This window comes from Cricetulus griseus (assembly GCF_003668045.3).
Source record: "Cricetulus griseus strain 17A/GY chromosome 1 unlocalized genomic scaffold, alternate assembly CriGri-PICRH-1.0 chr1_0, whole genome shotgun sequence".
In the NCBI taxonomy this organism is placed as follows: Eukaryota; Metazoa; Chordata; class Mammalia; order Rodentia; family Cricetidae; genus Cricetulus; species Cricetulus griseus.
The window spans coordinates 7,004,038-7,021,556 of record NW_023276806.1 but is presented as its reverse complement, the minus strand read 5'-3'; the positions used below and the strand labels follow the sequence as shown (position 1 = coordinate 7,021,556).

The 17,519-nt window shown below is 44.4% G+C and overlaps 1 protein-coding gene across 2 annotated transcripts in view; it reads right to left on the bottom strand.

The window, feature by feature from the left end:
- Positions 1-15,243, bottom strand: part of Miga1 (mitoguardin 1) — a 52,303-nt gene extending 37,060 nt beyond the window's left edge. For both annotated transcript variants that reach the window (XM_035451532.1, XM_035451533.1), the window contains exons 1-6: positions 14,938-15,243; positions 12,517-12,694; positions 10,065-10,201; positions 8,268-8,394; positions 6,235-6,368; positions 5,176-5,299 (exon numbers count right to left, since the gene is read on the bottom strand). In XM_035451532.1, coding sequence (XP_035307423.1) covers positions 5,176-5,299; positions 6,235-6,368; positions 8,268-8,394; positions 10,065-10,201; positions 12,517-12,694; positions 14,938-15,036 — 799 coding nt within the window. In that variant the 5' untranslated portion in view covers positions 15,037-15,243. The remainder of the gene's footprint in view (positions 1-5,175; positions 5,300-6,234; positions 6,369-8,267; positions 8,395-10,064; positions 10,202-12,516; positions 12,695-14,937) is intronic.
- Between the last annotated feature and the right edge of the window lie 2,276 nt (positions 15,244-17,519).

Below are 17,519 nucleotides of genomic sequence, written 5' to 3'. Positions count from 1 at the left end.
ACAGAGAAACCCTGTTTTAAAAAACAAATGGAAAATTGTAATAGCTAGCCAGACATCCTGGCACACACACGTGTAGCTGAAGCATTTGGGAGACTGAGGCAGGGGGATTGTGAACTGGAAGCCAGCCTGAGAAAAACAATGAATTTAAAGCCAGCACTGGATATACAAGGAAGACCATATCTGAAAAAGTTTTTTTATGATTAAAAAATCACTATTGTTAGTAATCTGAAAAACAGAAACTATGAACAAACACAGTCCTAACATCTAGACGCTATTGGGTAGAAGAGCTTACACGGTCATGGAAATCTCCACTATTATTTCCAGTGTTTTGTGAATGTCAGGGCTTTTTTTTTTTTCCACTCTGAGTAACAGTGGCAGGTGTGTGCAAAATGTGCCACAAGTGTGGGCTTAAAATGAACTCAGTTCAAGCAGCAGCACGGAAGGGCATCTGAGTCATTGGTCTCTAAACGGGAGACACGATGTGCTGCCCCCTAGCGACTGCAACAGCACCTTCGGCGATAAGCCTCTTAGTGGGGAGCTCCGACGTGGTAAGTAGTGAACTAACTCAAAGCTTCATGTCATCTGTTTGTAATTAACATCTGTGACAAGAAGGGTAGAACAAACACCTACTGTCTACATCAAAAGTAAGAAGTTAGTACAAGAATCTAGAGATATGGGGTGGGGGTGGCTCAGCGGCTAAGAGCACCTGCTGCTCTTCCTGAGGACCTGGGTTCAATCCCAGCGGCATCCACAGGTGGCTCAAACCTCTGTAACTCCAGGGGATCTGACATCGTCTTCTGCCCTCTGCGGGTACCAGGCACACTCATGGTCCACAAAGAGACATACATGCTAGTGAGAGGAACATAGGCATTAAAGGCTGACAGTCTTTCCTCAACAGTTTTGAGCAGATGTCGGCATATAAAATTGTATGTATTCAAGGTGCAAAACTACCAACACATCTACACAATAATAATTATTGCCTACACAATAATGGTGGGTGTGTGGGAAAGACACATCCTGTACCTCTGAAATGTACAAAATGTACAAAGCCTAAGGTTTGTTCTAAACCCCATTTTTTAAAAAGAATTGCATTGATTGATTGATTGACTTAGTGTGTATGTTTTAGACTTCCAGGATGATGTTCAGAACTAGGGAGCACAGAAGACAACAGAGCCTGCAATTAGGAAAGATACCAATGTCACCCGAAGCTGAAATTTGGCTTCCAAGGCTCTTTTTTTAATTTGCAAACTATTTTTGGCAAAGGTTAAAATCTTTATCTAACAATCTTATGGTGGTTTTTTTTGTTGTTTGTTTGTTTGTTTTTTTGTTTTAAAGCCTCAAATTTTGAGAATGTTGGAAGTGAAGAGAATTTAGGGAAGGGAAACAGTAATTTAATTAAGGTAGCTTTCTTGTCCAGTCAGTTTGGTGTTTGGCACACGTGGAGGTCACGGGACAGGTTGTAGGCATGGATTCTTTCATCCTGCAGTGTGGGTCCTGGAGACTGAATTTGGGGTGTCAGGTTTGGTAGCAGGAAGTCATGTGGTTGGCTAACCTTTGGAATTCTCTGTGACATGCTGATGTGGTGATGAACACATGAAACCCAGCCATCCAGAAGCAGAGCAGGTGGAGTTCTGTGTGTTCAAGTAGGTCCTGGTCTAAGTAGGACCGGCTTCAGGCCAGTCAGGGCTACACAGTGAGACTATGTTTCAAAACAACAAAATATAATAAGGATTTTTGGTGCCCTAAAGAAAGCTGAAAGCTTTGTGCCTCCACTATCTCTGTCCATTTTAAACCATCCACTAAAGTTTCAGGGCAGAGCTGACGATTATCCGAAGCTTACCAAGGTGCAGAGTGATACGTATCGAGAACAAGTCTAAATCTGTAATTACTTCTGCAGTTCAGAAGAATCCAGAGCTGACAGTTTAGTGAGAAAAACAAACATGACATCTAAACTCCAGAAACAAAGGCAGGCAGGCTTATAGGGAGTGAATCCAGAATGTAGAAATTCTAACCCTGGCTCAGCACTAGCAATGTTTCAAAAGTTGATGAAATAATCTCCAGTGTCTATCACTGGGATAGTCAGAACTTCTAGCTCAAGCTGATGTGTGGAGTGTCTTCTCCTTCCAACAGTGGTGTGGGCCTGCAGCTATTCAAAAGGCTTAGGCAGGGTAACAGCTCGAGCCCAAGAATTTAAGACTATCCTGGGTGATGCAGTGAGATCTTGTCCCCATAAAAACAAGTGCCAGAAATTTTAAAGATTTACTTAAAACTGTCATATATAGGATCAGGCAAGTGGACCAAAATATGGTAACTCCTGGCCTAAGTGAAACCCTACCTCAAAATAAACAAACAAATAAACAAAATACAAGCAAAACAAAATCTAAAAAGGATGTGGGTTGGTGGTTATCGATGGCCTCGTGTGCATAATGCAAACCACTGAGGAGACAGAGGCCGGAGGACCAGAGGTTCAAGGTCATCCTCAGCTATGTAGCCTGGGACACATTAGAACCAGTCTTAAAAAAACATAAAAAAATAAAAATATCCAACCCCTCCGCTTCTTCCCCCCAAAATGCTAGGCTAAGACTCTAAAGGCAAAATGGTGATTGTTCTGAGAGCCCCTAAGTTCCAAAGCACCACACAGTCGCTGTCACCCTGTCCTAGAATGTCATGGCTAGCCTTGAAGTTTATATAAAATACGCACGTATGTGTCCCTTTTGCAGAGGAGGACCCTGAGTCTTGGGCAAGTGCTAATAAATGATAGTGGTGGGTGTGGATCCGCGTGTGGGAGGGTGCCCGGTGGACTTTCGGCTATTACACAGACGGGGACTAAAGGCAACACATCCGAGCAGCTCTGAAAGCCCACAGTTCTGGCACAGTCTACCGCAGGTAGGCAGGCCATTTTCCCTCTTTTGTGCCAGGGTTAAACCACGACAGGTCGTCTTGGTACAAGCCATGAGTCGCCGATACCCGTCATCTCAGCACACTGGCTGTTTGAGGTCCACAGAGTGTCAGAACACCAAGGGTTATATGGGGAAACCCTGTCTCAAAACTCAAAGCGGGGGCTGGAGAGATGGCTCAAAGGTTGGGAGCACTGGCTGTTCTTCCAGAGGGCTCAGGATCCATTCCCAACACCTACATGGTACCTTACAACTCTCTGTGGCTCCATCCTGGGAATCCGACACCCTCTTCTGGCCTCTTAGGGCACCTGGCACACATGTGGTGCACAGACATACATGTGGGCAAAATTCCCCACATACACATAAAAGAAAGACATGAGACAGGAGGGCAGATAAAAAAAATTATTTCCAGAAAACACGTGAATTATGCCCTGGAGTCTTGAGGACCTGACAGAGAAGGACACTCGAGTTAGCCAGATTACCACACACACGGAAGCAGAAAATCTTTGCTAAGATACCAGGGGGTGTGGAAGACGGCTCAGTGAATGACGTGCTTGCATGAGAATGTGAAGACGTGGGTTTGTAGCCGCACATGAAAGCCACATGTGTGTCAATAACCCTAGCACAAGGGGCGAGGAGGGGGCAGACCCCTAGAGCTCACTGGCAAATCTGCATAGCCAACTGGTGAGTGCCAGGTGTGCCAGAGACTTTGTCTCAAAATATCCCGGGGAAAGTGATGGGGGTGCTGACTTCCCGCCCACAGGCACCTAAGTCACCTGCAGATCGCAAGTGTGCACAAGCCCCGTGTTACGTCTCCAGCATGGAAAAGAAAGGACGATGCCCATAAAATGCCATCACCCGCAGAACTAAGTCCTCTTGCTTCTGCAGGACATGGTTTCCAGGCCTCCCTGCTCCCAGCTTGAGCTGTGGTGCATTTCTGCAGGCAGGCTGCCCACCAAGAGTTAATAGGCGCCAGTCTTCCTACTCCAGCAGGCCGCTCAGTCTGGGAGAGGTCAGGCAACACCTCACTGATTAAGAACACAAACTCTTTCGCTTTGCTCCCTCCTTTTCTCACCTGGAAATAAGGGGGATTCCACACTGAGTTTCATTAGGACCCTTCTGGTTCAGGTCTTTATGAGACAGGGTCTTATCACTGTGCATCCCAGGTGCCTTGCTGGAGACGGCACTGGTCAGCTGGCCCTGATGCCACTCTCCTACCTTAGCCTCCAGGGTGCTGGGTACTTGTTAAGAATGATAACACAGTTTTCACTGACAATGGTGCTTGCCTCAGAGAAGAAAGTGCGCTCCACATAAAGTGTTCAGCAAAGATCCAGGCACAAGGAAACTAGCACACAAGGTGATTATCATATCTCAACAATCCTCCTGCCTCAGTGTACCAAAGTAGTCAGGACTATAGGGAAGATGCAATCAGATCTTGACCTAAATTACTTTTCCTTTTTTCCAGCACTTGAGAACAGAAGCAGGCTGATCTCTGTGAATCCCAGCCCAGCCTGTTCTACATAGTGAGTTCCAGGACAGCCAGGGCTATGTAGAGACCCTGTCCCTACCCCCCCCCCCAGACCATAAACAACAACAACAACAAAACCAAACCAAACAAAATGCATAACATAATTTTGTGTTATTTCAAGTCAGAGGAAGGTGTTGGGTCCCCGTGATGGGGGTTGTGCACTGCCATGTGGGTGCTAGGAATGAACCCTGAGTTCCCTGCAAGAACAACAAGTACTCTCAACCACTAGACCATCTCTGCAGCCCCAGCCCCCTCGTTCACTTATTTCAATCTCTTTTTAAAAAAGAGATATTTATTTATCATGTATACAGTGCATGCCAGAGGAGGGCACCAGATCCCATTACAGATGGTTGTGAGCCACCATCTGGTTGCTGGGAATTGAACTCAGGACCTGTGGAAGAATAGTCAGTGCTCTTAACCCCCCGGAGCCATCTCTCCAGCCACTTATTTCAATCTTAACAGGAATTTATAGAAAGAAACAAGGTTAAGTCTGTCCTTTCCTCAAACCTCATTCACGAAATCTTCTCAGGCCTTTCCTCTCAGTGCTCTGGGGGCTGAGACAGGCTCCTCCGAGCTCCGGCCAGCCTGGTTTGTGAGCTCTGGCCAGCTAGGGTTGCAGCAGACACTTTTTCTCCTTGGGCATTTCACAAAGCATTTCTAACTTAATACATACGACACTTCAGCAAATGGCTTCAACATAGGAAAGAAAAACCCACAGGGTTCAGAAAAGCACAGAAACATTAACCTTACCTGTATCGTTTGCAAGGGAGTTAGGGTCAGATCCCCCAAGGGTAGCTTCAAACTCTTCCTGGAGACGATACGCCCTTTGTAGCAGAGCCTCCAGTTTGTGGATGAATTCCGTACTGATTATATCCTACAAAGACAGAAGAGTAACAGTAACACCCTGCAACGCTTACATTCAGTGTTAACACTCTAAACACAGAAATGTGACTTCTCAAGAGGAATTTGCTGTGTAGACAGAGTGGGTGCTGGAATCACGGGTGCTGGTGGCCATACCTAGTCATAAAATTTCAACCAGTCCTATTGCTTTTATAATAGAGACGAAGGACCTGGGTCCTGTCTGGTCATTGAAGTAGACTAAGAATTCTCACACTTGAGCACATACAAGAATTGCCTAGAGGATTTGCTAAGTTAGATTTAGGGCCCTTTGTTCTGGGCTTCTCACTCTGCAAGCCGCTCCAATTTTGAAATGGTCAATAAAGACCCCGTTTTTCCTCTGGATCACACAAACAGAAATTAATTGCATCTTCTACTTCTACACATCGTAGGAAAGTAAGAAAACTTGGAGGTTTGGAGCTGGAGAGTTGGCTCAGAAGTTAAGAGCACTTGGTGCTTTTGCAGAGGATCTGGTTTTGACTCCCGGCACCTGCATGGCAGCTCACAGCTGTTTGCAACTCTAGTCCCAGAAGACCCAACACCCTCTTCTGACCTCTGCAGACAGCTGGCACACACGTGGCACACATCCATACACGCAGGGAAAACACTGATCGTATAAAATTAAAAAACAAAAAGTGCTTTAAAGCTTGGATAGAAAATGCCAGCAAGAAGCCCCTCCGGCTGGACACCATCCCAGCACTGGGGAAGCAAAGGCAGACAAGCTCTGAGTGTTTCAGACCAGCTTGGTCTACCAAGAGTCCTAAGCCTGCAGGGGCTCCACAGTGAGACCCTCTCTCAAATCAAAACCAAACCCACAAGTCTCTCACGGAGTCCCAAGCTGGGAAAGCAAACAATTTTCATTAACTGCCTGGAAAGAGGCTCTCCCCATAATCGGAAACAAACTGCCCTTACGTCCACGCTTTCTTCAGCAATGGCGTCTCCAGCTCCCAGCTTAACGGAGCTGCAGGCTTCCTCTTCAGCCTGTCTACTGCGAAATGTCAGAGCTTGCTCCCATCGACGCAACGCCTCTTCAAACAATTCCATCCCTAAAAATTAAGAGCGGACTGTAAATGAGCAAAACCACGTTTCCTTAACACATAAATAACAAAATAACAAAAACAGACAGTGGAAGGAAAACCACACACAGGGAGCCATTATTGCAGTGACAAATATGACCATGTGGTTTGAAGGCTTGTAGGAGGAATGTGCTTATGGCTACCGGCTAAAGATGCCCTGAAATGCTGTAAGCAGAGCTTAGTGTGCCAGTGTGGAGGAAGTGTGTAAGACCAGAATGCAGAAAAAAATGTAGTCAATGGAAGCAGGCTCATGCAGGTTCAGAAAGGAACAAGGACTCTGTTGGGAACTGTGCGAAGGGCTGCTGAGTTTACATTCTGACAAAAGAATCCAGTCGCCCTTGGGCCATATCATGAGAACTTTTGTGAGATTGAATTAATGTGTAATGAACTAGTGTGCTGTAGTGGACCACGCCTTTAAGCCCAGCACTCGGGAGGCAGAGGCAGGTGGATCTGAGTTCGAGGCCAGCCTGGTCTACCGAGTGAGTTCCAGGACAGCCAGAGGTATATGTTGAGAAACGGGTGATTTGAGCAGTGGCTCCATGACCTGGGTTTAATTCCTCTCTCCAGAAGTAGCTATGGTAAGAACAGGGAGATGATGTAGCCTGGCTGTGCCCAAGAGTGGGAAAATACTCAGAAGCAGACAGCCTCCTGCCCAGTCAGCCCCTTCCCTGCCCAAAGGCCAGGCCGCAGGAGGACTGTGGGTGTGTTTTCTATCCAGCATGAACTTCTACTGCAGGGAATGTAGCTTGACATAAGGAGAGGAGCATCACCCAGTTCCCAGCAGGTCCCCACCCAACAGCCAGCCCCCAAGTCAGTCATGCTTGTGAAGTCAAGAGGAATACTCAGGTATTAAATATGGGTTTTCTTCCTACTTAATGGTTTTTCTGGATATAGAACACAAATGATATCTAGACAGAAGAGGCTAAGTAAATCAGATTCTGATAACCTCACTGGCCAAGGTCAACAGATTAGAGCAGGTTGGCACATCAGGCTGAATAAAGGCACCCCAAAACATCAGGTCTTCGTGTCTGGAACCTGGGTTCTCTCATGAGGAAGGGTCTTTGGAGATGTGGCTAAGATCAGGGTGCCCCCAAGAGGCTGCTTTAGAATACCTGGTAAGTCAAATTACAAGCGTAACGGAGAGGTCTGGGTAGACGGAACACAAGGATATAGGAGAGTGACACGAAGAACAATGTAGAGAGTGATGTTGCCACAAGCCCAAGGAATTCTGGGAGCCACGAGACGCTGGACGAGGAAAGAACTGCACTCTCTCAGAGGTCTAAGATTTTGGACTCCTGGCTCTAGAACTCTGAGTGAACTAATTGCTGTTTGTTGTTTATTTTTAAAATTTTTTTAGATTTATTTTTATGTGCGTTGGTGTTTTGCCTGAATGTCTGTCTCTGTGAGGGTGTCGGATCCCCTGGGACAGGACTTACGGGCAGTTGTGAGCTGCCATGTGGATGCTGGGAATTGAACCCGGGTCCTCTGGAAGAGCAGCCAGTGCTCTTAACTGCTGAGCCACCTCTCCAGCCCCCTAATTGCTGTTTTTGTTTTGTTTTGTTTTGTTTTGTTTTTTAAGTCTCTGTGTTTATGGCAATTTATTATCACTCTCAAGAACCTAGTACAGTTGATTATGTTATATAATGTAAAACTCAGCTGACACAGGACATTTTAAAATTACAGTTGATTCTCTTAGAAGAAATTACTGTTTTTGTTTTTGTTTTTACTTTCCCCACAGTGCTGGGGAATCAAACCTAGGACACAAACATGCCAGCCTAGCTCTTTGCCACTGGGTACCAACCTGTTTCCCTTCTATCTTCAAATTAAACCTAACCACAGTATCTTAGGACTCTGAGGTGCCATACCCACCCATCAAGTACAAATTCTCAGGCGTGGTCACAGGAATGTTGACAAGTTTGATGTCGTCCTCATCTGCTTTGTCCCAGGAATTAGAGTTTCCACAAGCACAGCTATGACAGGAGTTAACACTTTGGACCTGTAGTGAAGACCAAGGAAAGCGGATCACCGTCTCACTCGTGCACGCTCGCACAAGTGCCTGCACGCTCGAACACGCACACACGCACGCACAGCCTCCTATACAGCCAACGATGACCTTGAATGTTTCATCCGAACCTTCGGCCTCTACCTTCCGAGTGCTGGGAATGCAGGTGGGTGCCACTGTACCTGGTTTTTATGCAGGGCTAGGGATGGAACCCTGGGCTTCCAGCATGCTAGGCTTACACTATCCTGAGATACATGCCAAACCTGCTGTGGTATTTACCAACTATTTACATATGTTCTGTAATTATAGTCCAGGTAAGTTCTACCTGAAGAGAGAATTCTGACTATATTCAAATTTAGCTTTTCTGCTGTCATCATAAACTTATGATTTCAGCATCCTTCCTTCCCACAGTAAAAATTCCTCCTACAAGTTCATCAATACTTCCATTCCCACAATCTCTCAAATTTTACACAAGGAAGTCATTTTTAACACATCTCTTGCTGCACCTTTATGTTTCTTTTGTTTGTTTGTTCTGTTTTTTTGAGACAGGGTGTCTCTGTGTAGTACTGGATGTCCTAGAACTCACTCTGTAGACCAGGCTGGCCTTGAACTCTCAGAGATCCTTCTGCCTCTGCCTCCCTGAGTGCTGGAATTAAAGGTGCGTGCCACCACCACCTGGCTTAGATTTCATTTTTTACAATTTATTTTTATTGGTAATTATGTATATACATGTGTGCCTGTGTGGGGTTATTTGCACGTAAGTCCAGTTGCCCAGGGAAGTCAGGAGCTGGAGTTATAAGTGGTTATGAGTTACTCAAGATAGGTGCTGAGATCCAAACTCAGGTCCTCTGCAAGAGCAGGGCACACTCGTCACTACTGAGCCATCACTCCAGCTCCCTTGACTCCATCTGGAAGTTTTGTGGACCTCAATGCCCCCTGTCTTCCGTGTCCTGACCCTGATTTAAGTATCCAATACCTGCTGTCTAAAAGGCAGACCCCTGCCTCACGGCCTTTAGTGCAGGAATGGCAGGTTGCCTGGGCAAGAGCCAAGAGTTGACTGACTGAACGTCCCTGGGGAAAAGCAGCATTAACACTCCTTAAAGAAATCCCAAGGCTGAGGAAGCCACAGCTACAGGAAGTCACGAGTGCCATGCTGTTGGGCAAAACAGAGCTGCTAGTCTGTAATCTGCAAACTAGGTGTTCCTTCTCGGCCACAAGTCTTTAAATTTTAGCGTCTCTGCACCGGGCATAGTGGGCCTCTCTGATTCAGCAGTAGCTACTCAGGAGGCTGAGGCAACAGGAGGGCTTGAGCCCATAAGCACAGGGAGAGCTCGACAACTCAAGGAGACCCACACCTGAGTGCTGGAATTACAGCCATCACAGCCAGTGCAGGGAAAGTATGCTTGCACCTACTTCTAAATGAACATTACCACGTCAGAGCTATTCTCAAAGGACCAAATGGATGGTATCACTCACTTCCCCAGTAAAACTGGATTCCAACAGCAAAGGAAACAGACTCAAGCAGACTGTCTCCTATGAGTAGCAGATATGGGAGACTTAAGCAGTAAGGTATGCAAGCCAACGGAGGAGGAAGAAGAAGAAGGAGGAGGAGGAGGAAGAGGAGGAGGAGGAGGAGGAGGAGGAGGAGGGATGTTTTTTCTTACAGAGGCTAAGCTCTGGGCAGAGCCTGAGTATTTGCTGAAAAGTCCTCCGTTGGTGTAGTTGTAAGACTGCCATGCTTTGTCCTTGGTGGAACTTAGGGACAAGGTCAAATTCTGTCTGCTGCTGGAACAACTTGAACCTGGCAAACAAACACACCCAAACCAAAAGCATCAGCAACTCCAACAATAACTTTCAGGAAAAAATTCAAGTTACATTATATCCATTCAGAAAGCACCTGATTTTTTTAAAAAACACATTTTATTCAAGCTCACAAGTTATGAAATGTGCAACGTTATTAAAATCTACATTTCTAATGTTCATATATTATAAATGCCAATGCCAGATTTATAACAGTAGAACCTTCAGCTAACTATTCAGGATGGTCTTGACTGGCTTGCGGTAATCAGTGTAAGAACACTGGTAACGGCCTCACAGCTGTCAGTTTACACGTAAGCAGTTCCCCTGAATTACAGCTTCTCCACAGATGCGTTTGGTTTTGTGCACTTCTGACCCCTTCCCCGGCTTGCACACTTGTCTGCAGAGTACACACCAGGCCTAGCTTCTCCCAGCATGGTAGGTCAGACCTCACGGTTTTAAATCCCAGTATACATATGCTAGGTGACCTTGGCAACTTCTTCATATGTTACTGTTTCAAATACATAAATGAGGAGAACATGGAACTGTAGTTGTCAGTCATAGGACTGCGATAAAAATTAAATAAAATTCTGAATATAGTGCTTGTCTGAGATCTAATAAAACCTCAGTAAATAACAGTGACTCCCTATGTGTGCTGATGAATAAATCACAAACCATAAAATACATGAAACAGAAAACACTAAGACATCTAGCCTGGTCAAGGAATTATAATAATAATTATTACTACTACTACATTCCTATCAATGCTGTGTGTGTATGGGCCCGTGTGCTACACTGGTCATGTGGAGGTCAGAGGATGACTTTTGAGGGTCCTTTTCTTTCTACCATGTGAGTCCTGAGGTTGAATCTCAGGCTCTAGGGTTTGCAATGGCTCCTTTACCTGCTGAGCCATCTCATTCAGTCCAGGGGATCATTTTTATTGCTACAATTCGGCGGTATGCAGTGTATCTCTTATAAAAAAGTATATTTCCTTTAAAGATCAGCAGAACTTTTGATAAGGAAATAGACAAATGTATGCAGAACAAGCTGGGCGTGGTGTTGCACACCTACGTAATTCTAGCACTTAGGTGGTGCAGCCATGAGGATCAAAAGTTCAAAGCCAGCCTCAGCACACAGTGCTGTGGAATAATCCTTTTGTTCACTATGAATATGCATTACTCTCATTAGTTAATAAAGAGATGACTGGCTGATAGCTAGGTAGGATTTTTCAGGGCAGAGAGAATGCTGGGAGGAAGGGCAGAGTCTGAGGAGTCAAGAGGAGACCCCATAAGACTCAGAGCAAGCAGGATGGGAAGTTCATAGATGAGGCAGAGTAGCCTCAGGGCAGCACATAGATTAATAGAGATGGTTAATGTAAGGTGTAAGAGCTAGCTAGTAATAAGCCTAAGCTATTGGCTGAGCATTTATAATAATATTCAGTCTCTGTGTGGGTATTTGGGGAACAGCTGATGGGACAGAAAAGTCCGACTACAACATAGTGAAGTCAAGGCCAGCTGGGGCTACATAAGACTGTTAAAAAAATCTCATAAATAAAATAAAAAAATCACAAACACCATAAAGATAACACAGAGAGAATTCAATCGATTACAGTGTATTTGTACAAATGTAATAATTACTATGTCTTACAAATGCCAGCACACTGTTGGCTCAGACTCAGAATCTCAGAATGATGCTGACTCTCATACCTTATCAAACACTTGGAAAGCAGACTGTGAGTGCAGCATCACGGTTTCAGTTTATTAAAACATAATTTTATATTATTAACATGTATATGCATCTATGTGTGGGTGTGTGCCCGTGAGTGAGTGCCAAATCCTTGGAAGCTGCCGGATGTGGGTGCTGACATGGCTGTCTGTCTCAACAGCTGTGCCATCTCTCCAGCCTCCGAAACTTTATTTCACTATAGAATCTATTGACACTTACTTGTTTTGTTTTTCAAGACAGGGTTTCTCTGTGTAACAACAGCTCTGGTTGTCCTAAGCTTACTCTGTAGACGAGGCTGGCCTTGAACTCACAGAGATCCACCTGCCTCTGCCACTGAGTGCTGGGACTAAAGGCGTGTGCCACCAATGCCCTGCCAACTCATCAAATTTTCAGTCAATATACTTGTATGCCAATGCACTTGTACAGACATATAACAAAGAACTGTCGGTCATGACTTCTGTGCAGCAGGACCCTAAGTGGCTCTGATGCACCTGTCTTTTCTCCTCCACACTTGCTAATTCTACAGACTGGTGCTCCAGCCCTGATACACAGTGTCTCATGATCCACAGATCTAACCTGGAAATTTCCACAAACCTTTGTCCGATGCTGCTCTTCTAGTGTGCTCAAGTATGAGGTTCTCTGGTTCCCATGGAAGTATTTTTCCTTTCTTTTTTCCACGTCTTCTTTTAAAGTGATGGGCAAAAAAAATCACAGAGATAGCACTCACAGCAGTTACCACAAACAACTTTTTAGCTACTGGTGAAAATTTGATCTGGAAAAAATTGGAAAAAAAAAAGCTCATATTTTTTTTTTCACTAAAAGAACGAAAATTAACTGTAGCAGGATATTTGATCAACTATGAGCCCCCGAGACTGCATTATTTACTGGAAAGACCTGCCTTAAGTTTTGGTGTGGCTCAGCTCTAACGCACACCTTTAATCTAAGAGCTTTCTGTTTGACTAGTGTAAACAAGATTAAACAAAGTCAGCCATAGGTCAAGAGCAAGCAACCAGTTGAAAGGAAGTGAACATTGGATTATTAAAAAACCATAGTTAGAGGAGTCAGGAGGGCGGATAGAGAGACAAGCAGGAAATAGAAAGGAGGGACATACAGTTTGAGGGTTTTTTTGAGACTGTATAGGAGGAAAAAGAGGCTTCTGGGAGGAAGGTCAGCTGGGCGCTTTCTCTGCCTCTCTGAGCTTCCAGGTTTTCAACCCAGTATCTGGCTCCCGAGTCTTTATTGGTAAAATCGAACTCCTGCTATTTTACAAACAACTATTAGCCTTTGATCCCAGCACTTGGGAGGCAGAGGCAGGTGGATCTCTGGCCGCCTGAATCGTCTATAGGAACAACTACCAAGATTTTTAACTACAGAAATGAAATCAGACTTTAAAGCTGAGCTCATTTTTTAAAAACATGTCTGAAATTTTAAGCAAACAGAAGTTAACTTATTTTTAAATACTACAGGAATAAGTGATTTTATTCATAAATTAATTTAAAAATACTTTTAGGGGGTTGGGGATTTAGCTCAGTGGTAAGCGCTTGCCTAGCAAACATGAGGCTCTGGGTTCGGTCCTCAGCGAAGAAGAAGAAGAAGAAGAAGAAGAAGAAGAACAAGAACAAGAAGAAGAAGAAGAAGAAGAAGAAGAAGAAGAAGAAGAAGAGACAAAATAACAAAAAAAGACAAAAATAAATAAATAAGTAAAAAGGTAACTAAAAATATTTTTAGAACCCTACTATCTGGACAATCACACAACTTTTCTCCAACACCCTCTCCTGGTCTCCATGGACCAAGGAGACAGAATGCCCAGACAAATACACACAGGCAAAACAACCCCACACATAAAATCAAAGTATTTTTAAATTAGAATGAAAGACACTAACAACAGAATACAACCCACAGAGGGAGAGGAAAGATCTGGGAACCACACACCCATAGGATGACCACCACAGAGAAACCAGACCACAAGCATTAGCAAGGCTGTGGGAATGTGAAAACAGTGTGCCCGCTATGGAAGCCAGCCCGGCTGCTCCCCCAAGCGAAAAAATGAACGTGTGATTCAGAAATTCTGCTTCTGAAAAATAATTCTGGAAAGAACTGAGGTCAGGGTCTTCCCTCTTTTTCTTCCTTTGTGTCTGGGTGTCGGTGGACAGGGGTACACAGTGGACAGGGGTACGTGCCAGCAGGGTCTACACAAGCTACTGTCCACCACTGAACCCAGAGCTCACCTGAGACACCTCCCTAGCCCCATTGTTTTCCATTATTTTTAATCAGGAGTCCCTCTATAGGCCAGGCTGTCCTTCAGTCCAGATCCTCCCGCCCGTGCCTCTGGAGTGCAGAGATTACAGCTGTGCAGCATCGTGACTGGTGAAAAGCAGAGTCTCCCAGAAATTATCGGGACATCACGATCATAGAAGCATTATTCAAGATGTCCAAAACGTGGAAACAACCCAAGTGATCACAGATAGATGGAAATGCAAGCAAAATTTTGTATATCCGTACAATGGAATATTAATTCCATATTAAAAGGAAACTCCAATAAGGGCTACAATGTGGATAAATCTTGAAGATATTACACTCAATAAAATATATGAGTCATAAAACAATGATGAATAACAGGATTAAAAGGCATATGTCCCCACAGCTGGGTAAGACAGGAAGACTTTTTAAAGTAATGCAGTACATATATATATATATATATATTTTAATGAAACATTCACATATGAACTATGTATGATGAAATATGTATATGCATATACGCATGTACACAGAATAATTTTTAGAAGTAGGTATTAGCTACTTTAGTCTTTTGACTCTGCTGTGTGAAATCCTCAGGGGCTGGGACTGTGGCTCGGTGACTGTCGCCTGCTTAGCAAACTCTGGGTTCAGATCCCCAGTACCACAAAAAAAAAAAAAAAAAAAAAAAAAAATCCTCAAGCAAAACAGGCATCACAAACCAAATGACATGGAACAACATAAATGCACTATTCAAATTCTGTTCCCTTTGTTGTTTACCTGGGAGAGAGCATAGTACCAAGACACAGGGAGGTCAAACACTCTCAGGGCGGCCATCTTCAAGGAGAACTGTGATTCTCTGACTGTTCCCCCTGACATGGTTGCTCCGTCAGATCTTAATTTGGTGAAACGGAGTTAATCAGCCACAGGGGTTTCTGGTTGCTTCATCCATGAAAGAAGGAAAGTTAAATTCTTGCCAGGTGTGGTGGCTCATGCCCTTGATTCCACATCTTGGGAGGGAGAGGCAGCCGATCGCCGTGAATTTGAGGTTAGTGTGGTCTACATGGAGAATTCCAGGCCAGGCAGAGATGCAATAATAAGGCCCTGTCCCCAAAAGGAAAAATAGTTAAACTCCGGTAAAATTAGAGAACTGGCTCCTACAAGTTGTTCTCTGATGCCCACAAGAACACCTAATAAATAAATATAATAAAATACTTAAACCCCATCAGTTCTTTCTATTTTTTAACATCCACACATCCATGGTGTCGGTACTGTTTGTTGTTTGTGAGACAAGCTTCACTATGTACTTTGTTTTTGTTTTGTTTTTTTAAGATTCTATTTATTTATTATGTATACAGTTTTGTGCCTGCATGCCAGCAGAGGGCACCAGATCTCATTCAAGGTGGTTGTGAGCCACCATGTGGTTGCCGGGAATTGAACTCAGGACCTCTGGAAGAGCAGTCAGTGCTCATAACTGCTGAGCCATCTCTCCAGCCCCCTAAACTTTTTTTTTTTTTTTAAGATTTATTTATTTTAATCTGCACTGGTGTTTTGCCTGTCCCCTGGAACTGGAGTTACAGACAATTGTGAGCTGCCATGTGGGTGCTGGATCCCCAAACCCCATCAGTTCTGTAGGTAGTTATGTGTGCATGATATTGCAATGCAGCTAAAACTGTATTTGTCAGTTACCAAAACAGCAAAGAACATACGCTGTGTTTATAGTCTTAACCAAAAGGCTAACAGTGAGGAAGATGGGGTAGCTTTAATCCCCAAATTCAAGTCACACATTTTCCCTAGAAAACAACAGGTTTTACCAGTGAGAATGAAAACAAAACAAAACAAAACAAAACCCAAAACCCACTGTACGCACACATATGCATGAAGATTCCATGGGTTAAAACCTTTACTTTGTATGTTAACCTAAAAAAGTTATGGGGAGAGGACAGGGACAAATGGGGAGACCTGTGTGTTGTAGAGCAGTGGGTTCTCAACCTTCCTAGAGCTGCCACCCTTAAACACAGGTTCTCATATTGTGGGGACCCCCAGCCATAAGATTATTTTCATTGCTACTTCACAACTGTAATTTTTCTACTTGTCACAGGGAACCCATGTAAACTCTGGTGGCCTGTGGTTCTGTCTCCAATTCAGAGACCAGGGATCTCCAGAGCAAGCTGGCTAGCAAGACTAGCTGTAGATGTTTCTGGGTCTGACTGAGAGGGTCGGACTCAGTGAAACACGGCGAAAAGTCAACCAAGGACGGTGACTCTCAGCATCCAACTCTGGCCTCACACTCACATCTGTGCCAACAAACTTCCACTGCCTCCCACGAATGTTGGGGGAAACAATGGTTTAGAGCGACCCTTTCTTTAATACAGTTGCTCCTGTTGGAGTCACCCCAAGCATACACTCAGCTGCATTGCTACTTCGTAACTGCAATTCTGCCACTGTTACCTATCATAATGTAAACATCTGTGTTTTCCCATGGTCTTGGGCCACCCCGAGAAAGGACTGTTCAACCTCACAAAGGGGTCACAATCCACATGCTAAGATCCATTGGTCAGGAGCCTGGGGTCTACAGAATTACCAGCTCACTGCTGTTATTGGTGCACTAGTCGCACACAGTAAATACATTCACAGAGTACAAACCAGCTGTCTGCTGTAATTAAGAAATGCTCTGTCTGGGACAAAGACATGTTCAGTAGTTAAGAGCACTGGCTATTCTTCCGGAGGACAGCGGCTGATTCTCAGCACTGACAGGGTGGCCCCGAACCATTTTCAACTCCAGTCCCAGGGAATCCCATGTCCTCTTCTGGACTCCATGGGCACTGCATGTACTTAGTGCAAGCAAAACATCCATCCCTTACAGGGATTGAAAAACAAAAAACAAAACCACTGTCTGGTCACTAAAAAGTGTGTCACTTGACAAACCCTTATTTTTGAATTCTAGATACCTCATTTCATTTTACCAAGAAAGTGTGAAGCACTAAGAAAGCTGAATCCAAACGCAATCACGGCTAACTGAAAAACTTCAAAAGTGGGCATGTCAGTTGCTTACAGAAGCGCGGCTAAAAACCATGAAAGCAGTTTCATGACTATTCAGATTTGTTAAAGAAATCTTAAAACACCACCAAAAACTTTACTTCATTCCATTCCAAACACTGGCTTGGAGTTTTCATTTTAAACATCCTAAAATCTGATTCCGCAGCTCCTACTCTATAGGCAAGAAGTAAATCTAAGCTACTGAGTCAATTTCACTTGAAGCCTGAAATATACACAACTGAAGTCTGAGACTCTCTCTGTCTCTGTCTCCCCCCCCCTCGGCCCCCACCACTGTCCTGCCTCCCCCTCCCCAATGCTGAGAT